Raw genomic sequence first — 19,922 nt, 5'->3', positions numbered from 1 at the left:
GGAATCATACCTCCCCGCCATTAACTTGCCTGGGAGGTATGATTCCATCCTCCTAGAGGGGCAAATGTGACATACCAGGCTACCCGGTACCAGCTTTCTCGACCCTGGCATCACAAAATGGATACTGCCAGCCACAGACACGAGTCTGCCCTCCTGCTGCTGAGCCAAGCTCGAGCAGGGCAAGGCTTGACAATAGGTTTCCTGTCGCAGGGAGGTGTGACCACCTCCCAGACAGGCTTTACTGTATTGGGGCTGGGTGGGTGCACTCTGAGAGTGCTTTGATGTCTGCACTGGGGGCACATTTGGTGTCCCTGTGCATAGTCCAGCCTCAAACCAGTTGCAGGAGCCATTTGCTCTGGCACGAAAATGGACAAAGGTCATGGGTGTAGCCACCCCTCTGTCCTGACCCTCCTATAGGTGGGTCCCCAGAGTTTGTCCCACCCCTTCCTACGGTATAAAGTAGGAACCCCTGACTACAGGACTTTAGATTTTACCTGGACTAAACTCTGCTACAGAATCTAAGTACTTCGACGATCTGCACGACGCTGGATGACTGAAGAATCTCCCTAGGAGTAAAGGAGTTACTCTCCTGCAAGGCAGGCACCTAAAACGCATCTGACCGGTTTGCATCTCCCGAGCTCCTGAGGACTCCGAAGATTTCTGCAACACAGGAGGTGGGTTCCCGAGGTCTCTGAGGTTGATCTGTGCTCTCAGCAATTCTGAGGCCCGTATCCCTCGTGGGGACCGTGCAACCCGAACCCCTGTGCACCACGTACATTTGCAGCAGCATATGCTTTTTGGCAACTCCTGAGGCTGTGCTTTGTGCTACTTGTAGTCCTGACCCCGAGCAGTATTTCCACCGAAGATTTCCGGCCTACACTCCACGAGTGTTCCGTGGGCTGGTACTTTGTGATTCAGCTCGAGGTCCCTTCGCGATCCCTGGTCCGTCGACCTGTGGGCCCCTGTGAAGGTAACTTTGACTTTCCGTGGGCTTTCCTGGTTGCTCCAGACGTGCCCTGACTCTCCATAGCTTGGAGAGTCCCCAGGACGTTGCTGGCCCTCACAAAAGCATCTTTCCTCTGCCCGCGTGGGTTGCAGTTGCAGGCTTGTTGGTGTTCAATCCGGACACTGACCCCCCCCAGCACTTGACATCCTTCGTGGGACAGTTCACCTCCGGACTTTGGTCGTCGTCGACGTCTCCTGGTCCCCATGGCTGCAGAATCAAGCTTCACCTCTTCTCACCTGAAACACCCGACATCGGTGGGCATTCGTCTGTCGTGCCCCTGGTCACTGTGAAGTGACCCAGACTCTGTCCCCTCTGCCTTCAGGTTCTCCTCATCTCCGATCCAGGCTTGGATCACACCGGACACTTTCATCTTCCCGGCAGCAGCACTTCATCGCATCACGTCATTGAAATCAACTAGCGTTTCCGACACCACTTGACCCCTATGCACCCGGCTCTTCTGGGATAGGTAACACGGGTACCTCGATACTCACAAGGGTGCTGGCCTTAGAACCTTCTATGTTCCTAAGGGTTCGCTTGAAGTCCTCTCTGAAGTGTCCTTAATCTTTAAATTTCCAACCGCGACTTTCCCATATAGTTGTACGGAGCTCGCGCCTGTGTTCACACACTGCACCCGTCCTCCGTGGGCCCCCTGTGTCACTACCTTGGGTGGTTCCTTGGGGTCCCAGCGATTCTACGTGCTCTAGGCACTGTGTCTAGTCAAGTCGTGGTTGTTATACCACTTTCTTAGTAGATGGTTTGGTCTCCCCCTGGAGCCCACTGTGTATTGTGCTATTTACTATCGTTCTAGTGATTTAATATTGTGTGCTTTGTTCTCTAATCTCATAAAGAGGTTAGTAGAGAGTGTTTAGTAATAAATACATATATTTTATATATTCCTTGTGTGGTTCTCGTTTAATTTGGTCATTCAGGAGGTTATAATCTGGTAAACCAAGCTGCTTTACATTCCTTCGAGACTTAGCCTGAAGGCTGCTCTCCATAGCTATCACTAGGATAGCTTTCAATGAAGGTTTTCTTTAACCTAATCATCCAGAAGGGTCTTTTGGACTGGTGCAAGGTGCCCACTTTAATTAGTGGACAGCATATACCAGGCCAACTTCTCACAGCTGCAATGACACATACTACTTAACACACCGGTTGCCACACATTTTTCTTCACTCATCATGCAGTCACTATTTACTTCTGAGCCAACACAGATGGTGTTAGACAGTTCACTCATACCGATATCTTCTTCTTAAAAAAAAAAACCACCTTGCATAACTTTGCTCATCGAGCTGCCAACAGCTTGTCATACACCTCTTGCTGATCGAGCTACCCACTGCCTGCAGTACAGTCAGATGCCCAAAACTAATAATTGTTACCTGGGACTTAATTCCACCATCATCAAAATTGCATGGCAGGGGGCGTGGCTTGAACGTCGAGCAAGATGGCCACATATTCTTGAGGCTTACAGATTCTCCAGCCCTTGCTGGCCCATAATCTGTTTTATATATCCTCACCAATCCAGAATTAAAGCCACTGACCTGTATTCTACTGCGGCGTGAAATCTGAACAATCACGGAGGGCGCAACACGAAATAAGAAGGAGGACCAAGTTGCAGCCTGACGTAACGCTGAAGCCGCGAACTTGATTGACTGCCCACGCCGCACCGGACCTCTGATGTCGACGCTAAATATTGAACATGGTGGAAGACACCACGTGCCTGCGGTGAGCACCAGCGACGAAACCCCACTTGCCAGTGAGTCAAAGAGGTTTGCTTCAGGACAGGAGCTGCGTGGAGAAGTGGCTGCTCAAGCTAAGAATCGGCTTTGGGCGAGGCCCGGACTAGCGGGGTATGGGTGGAGGCCCGGCATCATCGAGTAAAATGAGGAGCAGCGGAGGGCGTTTACCGTGGAAATTTCAACCTGCCACCACATTATCATAAAGGTGAGCGTGGTTGCTGCGACATAACGCAGAATGAAGAAAGAGTTGAGGGTGACAGTAGCAAAGAAAATCAGACAGCGCACGGCCTCATATCCCCCCATAAGGTTGCAAGAAGTAAATATACTGGAAAGAAAGGCGATGGGGAGAAAAGGTGAACGGTAACTCCAACAAGAGACCCAGATGCAAGTTCATGAGAGTCAGACGGCGCCGACCCCTGGCCCAAACTGTCCTAAGAACGCACTTGATAGCCCCGGCGCCCAAGGTCGATCATAAACAGACGCGTACACCGTGCAACCCACATGTGTGAGCAGAATTGAGGGAAGGACCCCTCAGATCTAACATCGAGATAAAGAATTCGCTCCTGAGTACGCCAATAGCCGGCCACCGGTTGGTGCCTCAGCTGAAAAGGGAAACGGGCAGCAGGGTACAGCACTTTGGTACCTGTTACTGGTACAACGAAGGAGCCCTCCAGGGAAATCCCCGAAAGACCAGGTTGGGAAGCAAACTTCAGAAACGAGCAGCGGGCAGTAATCACGAGGATCTTTGCTTGAAATTGGGGCGCTGGCCGTGATGTCAGGCGGTAAAGGAACCAAAACCAAACTAAATTGGGCAAGTTCGCCACCCAGAAACCAGCTACCACAGAGGCATTGTGCAAGGGAATAGCAACGTCGGAAATGGGATCGGAAAATGGAGATCCAACACTGAAAGACATCATGGAGGCCATAGCGGGTGTGCGCACATCGCTGGAACACAGAATGGACTCCATCACTATTACAGTAACGCTGATGAGAGCGGACCTGCAAAAAATGAGTGAGAAAGTTAAAACTTTGGAAGTGTCTACCACTGAGCTCAGTGGGGCAACCAAACATATGCAACATGAAATTTGAGAGCTCCAAGCTGCAAACAAAATGGCAGAAAGCAAACTGGATGATTATGAAGGTCCATTGTGGTGTAATAATGTCAGAACACTTGGAGTTCCCGAATAAGCAGAAGGTCCGGCGGCAGACCTGTTTGTTGAAGATCTAATCACTAACTATTTGCCACCCAAAAACCCGTCTAAACTTTTCACGGTTGAAAGAGCGCACAGAGTCCCAGATGAAAGGCCAAAACCGGGAGCACCTCTGCGACCACTGTTGGCATGACTTTTACATTTCAGAGATCGGGACAATATATTCCAAACTGCCCGTCTGACCCCTCCTATCAAATATGAAAACAGTGAATTATCCTTCTTTCCGGACTACACAATAAATGTGCAAAGGCAGAGAATGTCCTTTTTGAACATCAATAACAATTAAGGGAGAAGGGCCTTCGCTAGTCTGTTGTTTCCCGCAAAACTCTGGGTTGAAGTGGAAGGAAAGACCTGGTTCTTCGAAACACCAAAATCATCACTGGAATGGCTTGAAGGATGGAGACCAGCAAGAGACCATAATGCCTGACGAGGAAGAGACCACACCTCCATAAAACGCACGTCTCCAAATGGAAGATCGACGAGGCTGGCCAGTGAAGACGGAACTGCGGAATAGAGGGGACAAGCAGAGGACAGCTGAATGATGTGTCGCTGCTAGATCGAGAAGACCGAAGAACGATAAGTGACTTGATCAATATTGTTCGATCTTAATAAACGGATTGGTGAAGTATTTATATGCATGGCAATAGGTGCTGGGGAAGATGTTCCGCCCCCCCCCCACCCCAATTTATACCTAGTTTAGTGTTAGGGCGACAGGCTCTCTGCACAGTTGGGGTCATGGGCCGTTCCAAGTCCGGAGTGCGGGGAAGCAGGGAGGCAGGGCGTTGGGGTTTGATTGCAGTATTTCATGTGTTAGATGGTAGAGCAACACTTCACATCATTAGAAACGGGAAGGACATAGTTAAGGGAATGACACCCGGTCACCCCCATAAGATACGAGCAAATTCCAGAGGGTATGATTCATCCCAACACTGACGCAGTGAATATTGTGGTAACCAGATGCAATAGATATGAATATGGGGTTGTCAAAAGATAAAAGATTCAGACTCCTATCCTGGAATGTAAATGGCTTAGGAGACAAGCTTAAGAGAGGAATAGTATTGCAATTCATTAAAAGGCACGCCCCTGAGGTGATCCTGCTGCAGGAGACATACTTAGTTGGGAACACCTGTAGGGCACTGGCCATATGGGGTTACCGACTGGTGGCACACTCAGGGTTTATCTCGGGGTCCAGGGGTTTAGGTATCATGATCCGACGATCCTTTCCAATGACGATTAACCATACCTGGACTGACAATTTGGGAAGATACGCTGCAGTGTCGAGGAGATGGGAGGATGTCTCACTTACCTTAGTATCTGTATATGTGCCCCCAGGACTGCAGACGCTTGCATTTAGAGAATTAGGAAATCTCATGTTAACACTCCCCGAAGGAAAACTGTTGATGGGAAGTGATTTCAACTCAGTGGTGTTGGGTCGTCTTGACGGAAGTCCCCACCCCCGAGACTTGTTACCTACGCAAATGGTCCTCCCCACTTTCCTAGATGCGATTGGGCTGGTGGACGCCTGGCGTGTACATCACCCCTTAGAGACTCAGTTTACGTTCCACTCTGGGGCTCACAATAGCCTCTCCCAAATTGACTACATCCTCACCCCAGCAGACCAGGTCAGCCATATCAAAGAAATGAGACACTTAGCGCGGGGTATATCCGATCATTGCACTAGGGACTGGTTGATTCTCATAATCAACACAGCAAAGAAAATCGCCGATGCCTTACTGATCAAAATACAAACAGCGGAAGGGGCAATCAAGGTCATTGTCCAAACCACAGCATTCAAGAGCAAGCTAGCTGAGATAAATGCTGAGATAGCAGACAATCGCGAATACCTGATGAAACAAAAGATTTCAAAACTCCAGAAGGATATCCAGAAATTCTCTACGGAGAAGATCTATCCGTATCTCAAAGCAGATTACACTACTACAGCTACAGGGTACTCATCTGATGAGGGCTCCACCTCATCACGTAGGGGTTCATCATCTAACAGTGACTCCAGTACGGGCAGCTGGAATAACAGAAAAAACCGACCTTTCCAACACCCACTTTATCCCCCATACAACATACCTCCTTACCAGGGACCACCTTACTGGCAATACCCCATGTACCAACAAGGCCCACCGCCCTTCTTGCAACCCGGGATTGAACCACCTTTTTTAGACAGAGCCTGGGGCAGAGGAAGAGGGTGCAGAAGAGGTCAAAAGAGAGTACAATGGCAGGACCAGCCAGCACGAACAGTAGAGACCAGGAGCCAGACAAGGGGGAAGAAAAATTCATCCTAAATCTCTCCTCAAGATCTCTTTCACCCATAGAAGAGAAGTTCCTTCAGAAAGGTTTAGGTTATGTTCCAACACCCAAAAATGACAAATGTAGAGACATATGCGAAGTACAGGGTTTCTTTCGCAAAATTCGCCTTCAAGCCTTCTTCCCAGAGCAAAGCCACCTACCACTAATGACTCCGGTTTACACAGACCTTCTACCTTCACACCAAATAGCAGCATGGTTCCTAATGAAGTGCTGACCTTCGAACAAGCGGTGCTAAAGGATCTTAACAGTTCAACGACGTCTGCTCCATTCCATAACTTGTCCTGTGACGAAGCTACTGCCATTAAGGGCTTAGCGAACAATGAAGGCATAACCATCAAACAGGCAGACAAAGGCGGGGCAACAGTAATCATGTCCACAGTGGACTATGACATTGAGTGCCGTAGGCAGCTGAGTGATAGGAGATACTACACTCCTATAAGAGAAGACCCCACTTCAAGATTGAATAGAACTATTTCTGCTTTGGTTTTCTCTGCCGAAACACAAGGGTGGATCACTTAGAAGGAAGACGAATTCCTGATTGCCAAAGAACCCATCACCCCTTATGTCTATTGTCTCCCTAAGATACACAAAATGGTTACCCCGGTCCCTGGACGCCCCATTGTGTCAGGGATTGGATCCATTTTAGAACCTCTCTCCAAATTTGTTGACCACTTCATTCAACCACTGGTTAGGGCGACTCCCTCTTTTATCAGGGACCCTACAGATGTCCTACGTCTTCTTGAGGACACTCCGCAACCAGCATCAGTAGACCTTTTGGTCACATTGGATGTAGAAGCCCTTTACACCAACATCCCCCAAAGAGCCACCCTTGAAGTGATTGAAGATGCACTGACCAATAGTGAGTGGAACTCACCTACACCAGTGGCCTTCATATTGGAATGTGCTACCTTGGCGCTAACGGAAAATTTCTTCCAATACGACACCAAACTCTACCATCAAACGCAGGGCACCTGGATGGGCAGCACATTTGCGCCGAGCCTGGCATGCATGTACATGGCAGCGTTCGAGGAAAGAGAGATCTATAACCCTGGTAACCCGTACATGACTAATGTGCTCATGTGGAAAAGATTTATCGACAATATATTGATTCTGTGGAAAGGCGAACGCACAAAATGCAATGAATTTTACGCATGGATCAACACCTTGAACCCTTTCCTCAGGTTTACCAGTACCATCTCAGCCATTGAGATTCCTTTTCTTAATTTACTGATCAGAAAAGAGGGAGATAAAATCTCCACCACCCTCTATCGCAAGCCAACTGATAGGAACAGCCTCCTACTATTCAGCAGTCACCATCCAAGGGCCTTGAGACAGAACTTACCCTTTGGACAGTTCCTACGCATCAGAAGGAACTGTAGCACTTTAACTGACTACAAAAAAGAGTCACGCACACTGAAAAAAGACCTACTCCGGAGGGAGTATCCCCAACAGCCTGTTTACACAGCATGTAAAAGGGCTCTGAACAACAACCGTGAGAACCTGTTGACAGACAGGATCAGGGAACCCGACAGGACCATCACCTGTGTCACCACATACACACCTGACTCAAATCGTATGAGGAAAATAATCCACAAACATTGGAACATCCTTAACACAGGAACACTTAACCTTCCCATACCCAGGTTTGCGTTCAAACGAACCCACAACCTTAAGGATATGCTTATCCACACGAGACCCAAAAAACAACAAAGCAATTTACAAAGAACACTATGGGACCTATCCCCAGTCGTGGGACATTACCTTTGCGGTTCTTGCTCCGCTTGTCCCATCACAAAAGTCACCAAAGAACTGAGACTTCCAAATTGGGTTAGTTGGAAAATGACCACACATACGAATTGCAATACTTCCAACTGCATTTACATACTGAAGTGCCGGTGCAATCTTCTTTACATCAGTATGACCTCTAGACGGATAATGGAACACAGAAGTAATTTCAGGTGCAAACAGACTAACACCAAAATGACTACTCACTTTAAAGAAGCAAAACACTCTTTTGACTCATTTGAATGGAGCGTTCTTGAGTCACACCCTGGCATGTCCAAAAATGCACTCTTTCGCATTGAACAACGATGGGTCCTTCGACTGGCAACCGACAGTTCAGGGCTCAACGAGAATATCCCTTGGAGTCTACTAACCTAATCTCTTCCTTGGGATTAAGCTACTTCATACCTTACCTTTACTACCAGGGAGATATTCTAGTGTGACTGACTGGTTAACTCTGCCACTAGTAAGATTCTGACAAAGCATTATCGTATTTTTGATACCCCTCTTCTCTTTCCCCCCTTTTACAACAACTATGTGCATCTAATATAAATGAGACCATATGAACAGGTGCAGGTGCACACGTTTGGCATCCTATGTACACTATTTCTTCCCCCTGCGACATAGCTATAGGTCGCCTTGTCCTTACCGCCATTAATTAATATTACGAACATACCAACATCCCATTACGACATATTCGTCACGTTGCCTACACAACGCTTGATGATATGGATGTACCAATTTTAACTAATCCCTAGCAGCCCACTACTGTTAGGATATCCCCGGGCTGCAACGATCTGGGTCTGGTTACTCATGGTGTGTTTTGGCGTTCCAGCATGGCGCCCACGATCCGGTTGACGGCCTAGTTACTTTTACGTAGCGTCCCTAGGACTCAGTGGAGGCACCGCCCCCTCTGGACCGCGCGTGGGTTTTTTAGCTGGTTTTCCACTGTGATTGCCACTGCCCGGACCGGCTTTGTGAGGGTAGGACAACCGCCTACTTGTTCCAGAGGAACTGTAAGTAACCCAATGTTTGTGCCTGTGATTGCCGCCGCCCCCGGATGCTCTGGCTTGGGCCACGCTTGTTGTCACCACCCTCCCGCATGGTTGAGTTTAGCCCGGCTGCGCGGCGGTCTTAACACGGGCCCCATGGTACCTATTGACTACGGGCTGGACCCGGCTATTAGTCGGTCATGGTGTAACTGGCACCCGTGACCGCTGTTTGCTGTTCTGTGTCTACACCTCCTTGTTACGGAGTCTGCATTTTTGTGAGTTGTTGAGACGCTTGTTGTTGCTGGGTTTGAGTCCCATCGTGGGTGCGGGATACTACCCTGCATTCACCACGGTGAGTGTCGGGTGAGCTACCCGGCTCCCTGATTGGGTTCCTTCGCAGTGCACAGCCTCCCACAAACACATATCAGTAAAAGGTCTTGATTTCATTTGGAGTTCTTGGCTGACTGTTTGGAGTGTGACGCACTAGTCAGCTTTGTTGGCGGCCTTTCTACTCGGTTTGTGCTCCGATCCTGCTGACCAATGCACCGAGGATTCCGTTTCTCATGCTCTCTCCTTTTATCTTCTCTCTTATTTTACCAAACAGGACACTACATATTAGTGTCTACACGAGCCGGTACTGATGCCACACATTATTGACCCTAATGGGGTGAGTTTTGTCATGCAGTTCTCTTCTCTGCGACGTAGTGTTCTTATTTAGTTCAAGAAAAGGTAGAGGGTAGTGCCTTCCTTTTGATCCACGTCAATGTATAATAAATGTCAAAGGATTGCTTGAATAGAAATTACTTGTTTAGTTTTATTTGTATTTTTCTCAAATGAGTGCAAATAAAGTTTGTGAAAAGAAAAGCAAAAAGCCGACACGTGTTTCGCCCTAGTTGCCCATTGGCCGTGGGCTTTTTCAAGGCAGTGTTAGATTATCCTCATAGTCTTCCTGTAGATGTCAAATGGTGTGTCTCTGCGGTTCTTCGGGACCGCAGAGACACAACATTTGACACCTCCCCTATTTTAAAGACTCTTCTCCATTCCTCTTTGACTCTACACCACCATGTGGAGCCAATGAACATACACAACCTTTAGTTTTAGTACTTAGAAACTGCATACCACAATTGTAGAGTATATCCGATCATTCTCCGATCTGACCCAGGTAGAAATTGGGGAGGGTCAGGTGGGAAGATTAACACCAATAAATCCCTGGCACCTTCGCAACCCTACTATCAAAGAGAACATAACGCAGGCAATAGAGCTTTACTTTCAAGAAAATGAGGGGTCCGTGGGATCCGCCCAGACACTCTGGGAAGCGTTTAAGACGGTTATTCAGGGGCAAGCGATTTCACAGATAGAAAGGAGAAGAACGCAGAGCTGCTCAGGCTAGAAGATGAAATTTTACAAATAGAGGGACAGTCACCAGAGTCGAAAAAACACACTTGTTCAAGCTAAAGAGGGAAGAATATAGAAGGGTGGCAACGGATATGACAAAAACATTAAGTAGAGATAAGCTTAGGAGAATATACGACCTGGGTGACAGAGCTGGGAAACTGTTGGCATGGCACGGGGAACGAGCCACGACCTGGAGATCCGAAAGGTTCTACCCAATATTGCCGGATGGGGCAACTCTTCTAAAAGAAACTCCCTTATATTTGGAAGCATATTTAGCTTTCCGGACACAAGACTAATTGGTCTACCTCTCCAGGAGTAGTACTTATAGGAACCCCTTCCAGGTTGGAATTATCACCGGAACTTAGAGACTACTGGAAACTGACCTCAGTCCTGAAGAAGTCGCGGGGTAATCCCCTGTAACAGCGATGAAACATGTGTTGGCTAAGAAGGCTTGAAATTTAAGACATCTGAAAATATAAAGACAAGCATCATTGTGATTTTTAATGTAACTTTATGGATTTACTTTTGAACGTGTGCAGAGGATTTGTATATATGACAAAAGAGATTACTCAAACCGCTTAGTTACGGAACTGATAACAGAAACCGGGTAGTCGCTTACTGACACACAGGAAATAGCAAACAAGTTTGCAAAACACTATAGACAAATATATGAATCACACACTACTCGTAATGAGGGAGAATCCCAGCACTATTATCAGACATGACACTTCCGACGCTGTCCGAGGTGGACAAGGCACTCCTGGAAAGTGAACTCACTAATCTGGAAGTAGCGCAAGCTGTGAGGAGTCTGCAGTCTAGGAAGGCGATGGGTCCTAATGGCCTCCCCATATAACTATACAAATTGACACTGGATGCTGTTTCCCCTTACCTGACAGCCTGAGAGGTGGGTCAGCTTCCCTAAGATCAAAGACTGGCCACATTGGTGGTCATACACAAAGGTGGAAAGTCCAAAAACATATGCTCCTCATACCAACCCATCTCATTGTTAAACACAGTAGCCAAAATATTAGCACAGTTGTTGGCCACTCGCCTGGTCGGGGTTATATCTAAATTGGTCCATCCAGAGCAATCGGGCTTCATGCCATCTAGAAACTCATCGCTAAATCTAAGTCGACTTCATGGAGTATTGGAACAATTTGATACTTTGAGAGAAGCCGTGGTGGTGGTGTCCTTGGAGGCCACCATGGCCTTTGATACAATTGAATGGCCGTACCTTTCGCCGTGCTGCATAAGTTGGAATTTGGCCCCAACTCCACTAGTTGGATAAAACTCCTATATTCTGATCCATTGGCGCAGGTAGTAGTAAACAATAAAAAATATCAGAAATCTTTGCCCTTAGACGGGGTACAAGACAGGGTTACCCTTTGTACCCACTGCTCTTTGTGCCGACGCTGGAACCCCTTGCAGCATGGATCCGTAAAGATCCCATTATCAGAGGTTTGAGATGGTCGGAGGAGTGGGAGGATCGTATCTCCCTCTACGTAGATGATATATTATATTTGGCGTCACCTAGGGCCTTGATTCACAGGGTCCTGAACATATTTACAAATGTCGGCAAATATTCGGGGTACGCTATCAATTGGACCAGATCACTGATTTTTGTGCTAAAGGGAGAGGTCCCCCCCCTGCCTAAAGATTGCAAAGTGACCGAGGCCGTGGAGGGCTTTAAATATCATGGGGTCTATATCACCAAAAATCCCAGGTTATATTACACTCATAATCTCCTACCAACGCTGCAAAGATGAAAAAGCGATGTAGAACACTGGAAGACTCTCCCGTTGTCACTATTGGGTAGAGCTGCACTATTCAAAATTATGTCCCTGCCCCGCTTTCTATATGTATTACAAAAATCACCTAATCCTGTTCCTGCAACCTACTTCGCGGCCGTAGAAAAAGCACAAAGGGAACTGCTCTGGATGGGGGGGGGGTTCACCCCGGATATCATTTTCAAAACTGGTGAGAGGGTGGCATGATGGAGGAATAGGACTCCCAGACATTACGAAATACTATTGGGCTGCCCAGTTGGCAGCCATTAATTAATGTATGTTTCGACCCCACGATATGCCTGGGTATCAAATGGACAGTTGGCTTTTACCAGGTGGATCCTGTACCAGGGCTCTGTATTCCAGACCCGCTAAAATACAGCTAACGGGGTCTACATCACACTCGGTCCAGATATGCCATACTGCTTACAAAAGTCTTGGGTGGGCTAGGAGACTCACACAGGTCACCCCTCTATGGGACTCAGACCAACTGTGTACCTTAAGGAAGACAAAGGGATTTGACAACTGGGACACTATAGGATTGTCTCGGGTGGGGGACCTTTGGAAGGGGCTAGGAGTGATTGCATTTTCTCGGCTGCAACAAGAGTATGATCAGGCAAACTCGGAAAGATTTAGATATCTACACGTGCGACACGCCTTAAAAACAAACATCCCAGAGGGAAAGGCACTCCCCTAGGCCTCCCCACTGGAGGATAGACTCCTTGATGAATACATGTTCAAAAAAGCAATATCACTGACTAACCATACTTTTGATCCTCTTGCGCAATTCCGTGGGAAATGGGAACCAGATCTTGGGGACCCAGACAATGAAGATTGGTTGGAGGCATTGGCTTCACCCAAAGAGGTCGCAATTTCATCCAGACTCAGGCTGGTGCTGCTGAAAATATTACACAGAATCTATTTCTCGGGGCCAGCACTGGATAAGATTGGTTACAGGGCAGATTCTGACTGTAGGCAACAATGTGGCCGTGAAGGTACGTTCTTACACGTACAGTGGGGGTGCACTCATATCGGTAAATATTGGAGCGAAGTACTCCACAATATGGAAGAAACTTTGGGACAGAAACTGGCCCTTGAGGCCAAACGATGCCTACTAAATATCTGGGAACCAACGGACTTAAATAGCAAAGAAAAACAGTGGGTAACGCTGGGCCAGATGATTACCAAAATAAATATTGCTACGGTGTGGGGGGCACAAGAGGCTCCAACAATCAGTGCATGGATGAAAGACATGGATTGGTGCATGTTCAGGGAAAAGACAGTGTACGTATCCAGAGGATGCCCGAAAAAATGGATACAAATATGGGGCAAATGAAATACATACAGGGGAAATATTTGTGCCCTACCTCTTCTTCCCCCACTTCCCAGATATAGACACCCCTGATGATGGTAGGGAATAAATTGCATATCAAGTTTCACAAATGTGGAAAACCGTATAACCCCAAAAAGATTTATTGTGTAACCCTTCTGCTGTTGCTGTGTAATATGTATGTGATCGCAAAGTCATCAATAAAAAGATTTATAGTAAAAACAAAATTGCATGGCAACATTCTTGAAAGTGGACACCATGAAGAATGCCCCATATGGCTTAAGGGTCTTCAGACTGTAATCATGGGTTATATTCCTTTTCGTGATCCTGTTTCTCTGTCAGAAGTTCTATTGTGTTCTCTTCCACAACTCACTTTGACAACATGTATGTGATTTACAGCACTCCACAAAAACTCTTAAATAGATAAACATGTTACTGATCTTCAAACGAATCAATAGAAAGAACAACACATCAAAAAGATTGTGAGTGGTATTCCCACCAACTTTATAACCAGTGATTAATTTCTGCAAGTGGTTATAGACAGTGGGCACTGTCACTCATTTTTGGGGACTGGGACTTACTTTTCATCATCAGACTTTGACCCGAGGTAAGACAGAAAAAGGCAGAAAAGAAAGGAAGAGATGAGAAAACAGTGACCAAGAGGAATGATGAAAAAGATCTTCCTGGAGTTAAATGAAGAGACAAGACAAGTAAGGCGGGGCAAAGAGGCAAAAAGTCAAATCAAAACATGACAGCCTTGCTGTTCGGCAGCCCCAGCATTCAGCAGTACCTGCAGCGGGCTACTAATAAAACCTTGTGCCCCTGCACAATGTTTCTTACAAATACAAATTGAGCCCTGTTTGCAACCAATGCCCCAAAGGTGCAAGGCCTCTAACACCTGCTAGCCATGCAAGCAGCAACACACTGTGTAAAGGGCCAAGGTTGGTCACTCTATAGGCAGCAGTGGCACAGTCCCTGCTCATGTCTGCCTGTCAGACTAAACATTGTGACAGATCAGTACTGTTACAACTTCTCCTCTAATATCTTTACACCTTTACCACTCACGCACTCAATAACTCACACCACGTACAGAGTGTTGCACCTTCCATCTCAGTCTTAGAAATACCTCTCACTAAAACCACTTGTTGCATATCGCACCTATTTGCACAGCACAGTCATTCCCCAAAACATATGACCAAACGTGGTCGTGCCACTTAGTCACAAAGTCTACAAGGGAAAACCCATTCAATTTCAATCTTTAATTTACATATTTCAGCCATCAAGCCTTTGGTGCATGAGCCACAATCAAATCAGTACATGTTAGTATAATAACAAATAACCGTTATTTAGAAGAAATGAATACCAAACTAAAAATAAACTAAGCAGAAGCTGTATCTTTGGATAAATGGGGCTGTGGATGATCATCCAACATGGATATGAAGGTTGAAGGTGCTTCCTAGCTGTGCTTTTGCCTTTGTGAAACAGCTGCTCCAGCTGCCGTTGTAGTGCGGCAGCTGTTACTTCTCATTTGTAGCGTGCAGCTTTCTCCTCTGCCCCTCAACAGCAACCTCTTGCTTTTAGCAACAGTTTTAGCCTTTTGCTACAGCTTCTGCCTGATCCTTGTCTGGCTGCTGGTCCGGAGAGTCTCTCTTGTTGGGAGCTGCCTCTTTTTAAAGCTATTGAGAGGGGTGTGATTATTGTTTTTTGATTTGATCTTCAAAAAATTGTTTCTTGGATATTTTCCTCTTGGTAGGGTTAACAGATGACTGCTTGTCATCAGGGACACCATGTTCCAGTCCCTGGATTTCCTTTTTCGAGGTACTGTTTTCAGTTGTTGTGGTCCATACCATTATTTGAAGTGAATGAAGAATATTACTGCCAGAAGGCAGTACAATGAAATAAAAAGGAAAAGCCCAGGGAGTGAAAATGATGTCCCTTAAGACATGGGTGCATCTGGTATCTGTTGGTCCTTTTACTCCTCATTCCCAATGTAGATCTGAATGTTCACACTTTGCCAGGTAAAAGTTACTCTTCTTTTTAACACACACCCCATCATGAGCCTTAAGTCTTTTGTATATCTCCTCTCACTCCTTCCACCTGGCATCATTGGGTCTGCCTTAGAAAATGAGCACAACCTCAACATTCAGTGTTACAAGTGATCAGGGAAGCACCTTCACTTGTTGATTACACAGCACACCATGATACCACACTTCACCCTTCACTCCAAAAAGACAGTTTTCCAATTCTGTGGTGAGGGATGCCACATGGAGGCACCATGTTTTGTTGCAAGTTGACTTATGGTGAAGTATGGAGAGGGATGCATAACTGTAACTACATTTGGAGAAAACAAAGTACATTTAGCCTTCAAACTGAAAGAGTGGAAGTGACTGGGGTTTTTCAAATGCAACCTTTGGAAGCTCTTGACAGACTTTGACCGGAAGCAGTAAAAAAAACACATTTTAACCATTTTATATTAGCACGAAAGTTTTGAAAAGTTGTTTTTGATAGTAGAGTGAACCCTGTCTTCTTTTACTGGCTCCACTGTATTTCCAGACAAAACTCCAAAGGAATGTATTTTTTCCAAATAAAAATTACACTTAAAAATAGAATAGACTTTGTGTACAGCAATCTTAAATGATCTCAAATTTGTAATGTAAGTGAAATTTGTGAAACAAAACAACAGTAAGAATGTAAGGGCTCATTTCACAACCATTTCACTAAGTAGATCAAATCAGGCGTGTCTATTGTTTGGTATTTTCCTGTCGTTTTGTCATTTTCCTGTTAGCAATCAAAAATAAACATTGGAGAAACTTTACAGCCATGACACTGATGATGTCACTTATACACCTGCAGCAATGATCGATAAAAGTGGAGCTGATGGTGTTGCAGAATTCATTGATTCATGCGTGCAAGATGTAATCTGCTATCTTCCATGTTATTAAAACAATGAGGGATTGTTGCACATCTTTAAATATAGATCTGTGTCCAAAATTGCAGATTGTAAAATTGAACAAAAGGTACTTTAATACTTCACTCTAAAATGAATTTAGTAGCCCTAATTTTCTTTTGGGATGCCATATTTCTGTAAATTAGTATGTGTGTTTACTTGAGTTGTGAGCAAAGCAGGATCGTCTAAGAGTCTATGAAGTGCTGCTGAAGTATATTTTCTTGCTCTTAGTTTTGTATCTAGACACAGGTCTGGTAATTTCATACGACATCCTGTTTATATATGTACAGCTGTTATTTTTTAATGCATCATTTTCCTTCCAAGATATATCTACAAGCAAAAACATTATCCCGCAAAATAGTCAGAAAGTTTTAGTCTTACAAAATATACATAGAATATGCTTTTTGAAAATTGAAATAATAACACAGAGGTGCCCTAACCTCTAAGGTGTTTTCAGATTGTACAAGCACAGCATACTGGTTGTAGCTGGTAACTATTAACAGGGTTACTCACCCAACACAATTTGACTCTAACATCCTTATTGTTCATTAAGCGGTACTTTTATCTGTCAGTGCTCTGAAGTCCTGAAAGTTGACTCATAGTAATTTACAAACCTTCTAAATAAATAAATATTCCATAAAGCAATTCTTACTTATTTCTAGTTTAAGGAAAGGTTGTATTGAGAACTGTTTTTTGACAACCATGGAGTGGACCTTCCATGTATTACTACTCCTACAGAGCAGACCTCTGGAGTAACGGAGCGCTGTGCATAGCAGCAAGGGGATATAGAAACTATGTCAGGAGATTGGGGAACATTTTTTAATTAGATAAGGCTACCTAATGGCCCTCGCTTGCTAAGGAAGCATAAGGCCTATGTGTAAGCGTCACTTGTTTTATAGTATCAAAAGTCAAACTTATCTCGCCAACAATCAAAATACTTCATTTTTAGCAGGGAAAGATTCTTACTTGTATTTTCACGTTTTTAACTAAGATACTATTTTGTTAAGAATATTTATATAAAAATGTTTCTTTTCTTGCATTTTTCAGATTGCAACTTTCTTCAGTAACAACCTCGACTACTTCACAGCTTCCTTGAGTTACGGCCCTAAAGGAGGGAGCGAATTCATGAGCCCTGTGTCAGCTGAGTGCATGTTACAAAACAAGAAGAAAGCGGTGGCGTATATGAAAACTTTAAAGAAGGTTTGTGGAATGTTTAATTATATATACCTTTATAGCCCGCTGCAGAGGGCTGTATAGGTTGTTAAAAGCCCTGAACCTGCGTTATAGGCTTTAGCAAGGGTGAATGCCTTTAACAACTGGTATAGCCTGAGGCAGAAGGGCTGTAAGACTATTAAAATTTTCCACCCACTGAGGGTAGAATGTTCTAAATTAAAAAGTGAGAAACAAAAAGACGAATGTTGGAATAGAAGGCTTATACCAGCCATTCTAAACTCAGAGCTACTCCATTGTCTTCAGTGGAGCGTTCCACATTCCAGTGCTCTAATTAGGAATAAGCCAATTGCTTAAGCTGTGATTGTATTAGTGCTTAAGTATTTATTTTTGGGTTTGGTTTGACAGTGCAGCTGCCTGCACTACATGTTACTTACAGTATACAAAGTGTTAGCTCATACTATTGGCTGTTTGGTGTATCATTCCACATCCTGCGGAATGCTTGTTGTGGAATGCATGAGCAGCTATTTTACATCTAAAAAGTATGCTCAATCATCACTCTTTTTTGCACATCTATTTTATCATCTCATACATGCATTGTAGGGAGAAAGCAATCCTGTTGTTTTTTTGATTACTTCAAGCTTTTGTCAAGACTTGCGTACTAGCCTGACCGTACATGATCTCCTATTTGCTTTTTGTTTATCACAATACCAGTACCGCACCACCTCCACCAACATCACGGTCAACAAAACCACCACTATCAACTTCACAGTAAAACCATTGATATGGAGAATTGAGGGGATAACACATAAAGACAAGCACAATTAAACATGCATTTAGAGACCAGGAATGTAATATTCAGACAAAGGAAATTAGAGAAACAATAAACTTGTAAGTTAAAACTCTTAAGTATAAATAGCAAACTATAAAGCCTCACTGGAATTGAATGGGGTAATTGTCCAAACAGAAATTAGGATGAACCTTTTATTGTGGGGGCCTATTAAAGTCTATGAATATTATAAATTGTTCTGAAAAGCACTAATGGTGAAGTCTTTACTTAGACATGGTCAGAGAACATACCGGGCTTAGATTCAGCCTAGCCAGCTCATGTAGATGTTGAATACTTCTGCGCTTTATTGTGAGCTTAAAAGCAGGTTATCTTAAGCAGTCAAAATGATGTCAATGAAGGTGTGGTGCCATTGGTTCATCTTGGCAGATGTGGGAATGTCATTCTTGAGTATGGAGAAAATGCTTGTAAGTCCTTGGATCAGGTTAGCGAGTGGTCCAGTAAGATACTTTTGTGAGCGCAAAACGTTTTCTGAGGCATGTTTTTCGCGTGTCTTGTGCAGTGGGTGATTGTTGGCAGAAGACCACCCGTTCATGTTCTCACAGTCATGGTTTTTAGCACATAAAATAAATCCTGAATGAAACATTCTGTTAGCTATGTGATGGAAACACTCCTCACTTAATTCTTTCATCAAACTGCTTCCCCAGTCCATGGTTCAAGATCCCGGCTTAAACCCACCTTTTAAACATGATGCTGGGATATGGGATCAGCGCATAACTAGCTTTTGTTGCCAGTCAGGAAGGCCTCAATCTAGAAGTGTTCTAGTGCCAATAGCAGTTGTAGCCAAGTGGTATATTTGGAACCAACCATTTGGGATGAGGCTATGTACAACTAGACTAATGTTGTTTACTGACTCTTTTCTGTGGCACAGGCAGTGACACTGAACCAGTTTTAGGTGAGCACCATCTACAGAGTAGTTGTTCTGGCTGTTGCAGTTTCACTGTCTTCGCCCAGCTGTTTACTTTTATGCCATTGCTTTGATGTATTTTTTCAAATGTTATTATTTTATAACTGTATGACTGCTTAGAAGTCTCTGTACAGATAAATTATTAAAGCACTGAAATAAATCACAGTCTGTTGTGGAATGAGCTTGACGTCTCAGCCCATTTCCAATTTCCACCACCATCACAATTGACACTAATTAGCATTTTTAGTTAGAATTGAACTAGTGAGGTCATGTATTGGGCACCAAGCGTGAATTGTGCTGTGCACGAATATTCAAGATTTGTGCTTTATGCAGGGCATACTGGGACTATGACATCTCTCTCCAATGCTTTTAACTTAGCCCACTTCTCAAAGACTAGATTCTTCCGAACAGTCTCAAGTTCCTGATGCGATTCAGCTAGCTTTAGGTCCAAAATAGAATATCAATTGAGTGGAAGAATTATGTGACCTGTTAA

The 19,922-nt window shown here is 44.8% G+C and overlaps 1 protein-coding gene across 1 annotated transcript in view; it reads left to right on the top strand.

Annotated features, from left to right (window-relative positions):
- PPP1R21 (protein phosphatase 1 regulatory subunit 21) overlaps nt 1–19,922 on the top strand; it is a 395,061-nt gene that overhangs the window by 195,154 nt on the left and 179,985 nt on the right. The window contains exon 15 of the mRNA XM_085612732.1: nt 17,553–17,705. Coding sequence (XP_085468858.1) covers nt 17,553–17,705 — 153 coding nt within the window. The remainder of the gene's footprint in view (nt 1–17,552; nt 17,706–19,922) is intronic.

Source organism: Triturus cristatus, chromosome 6 (assembly GCF_964204655.1).
Source record: "Triturus cristatus chromosome 6, aTriCri1.1, whole genome shotgun sequence".
Taxonomy (NCBI): domain Eukaryota; kingdom Metazoa; phylum Chordata; class Amphibia; order Caudata; family Salamandridae; genus Triturus; species Triturus cristatus.
Note: the sequence above shows the minus strand (reverse complement) of the source record. Positions and strands in the feature narration are given on the sequence as shown.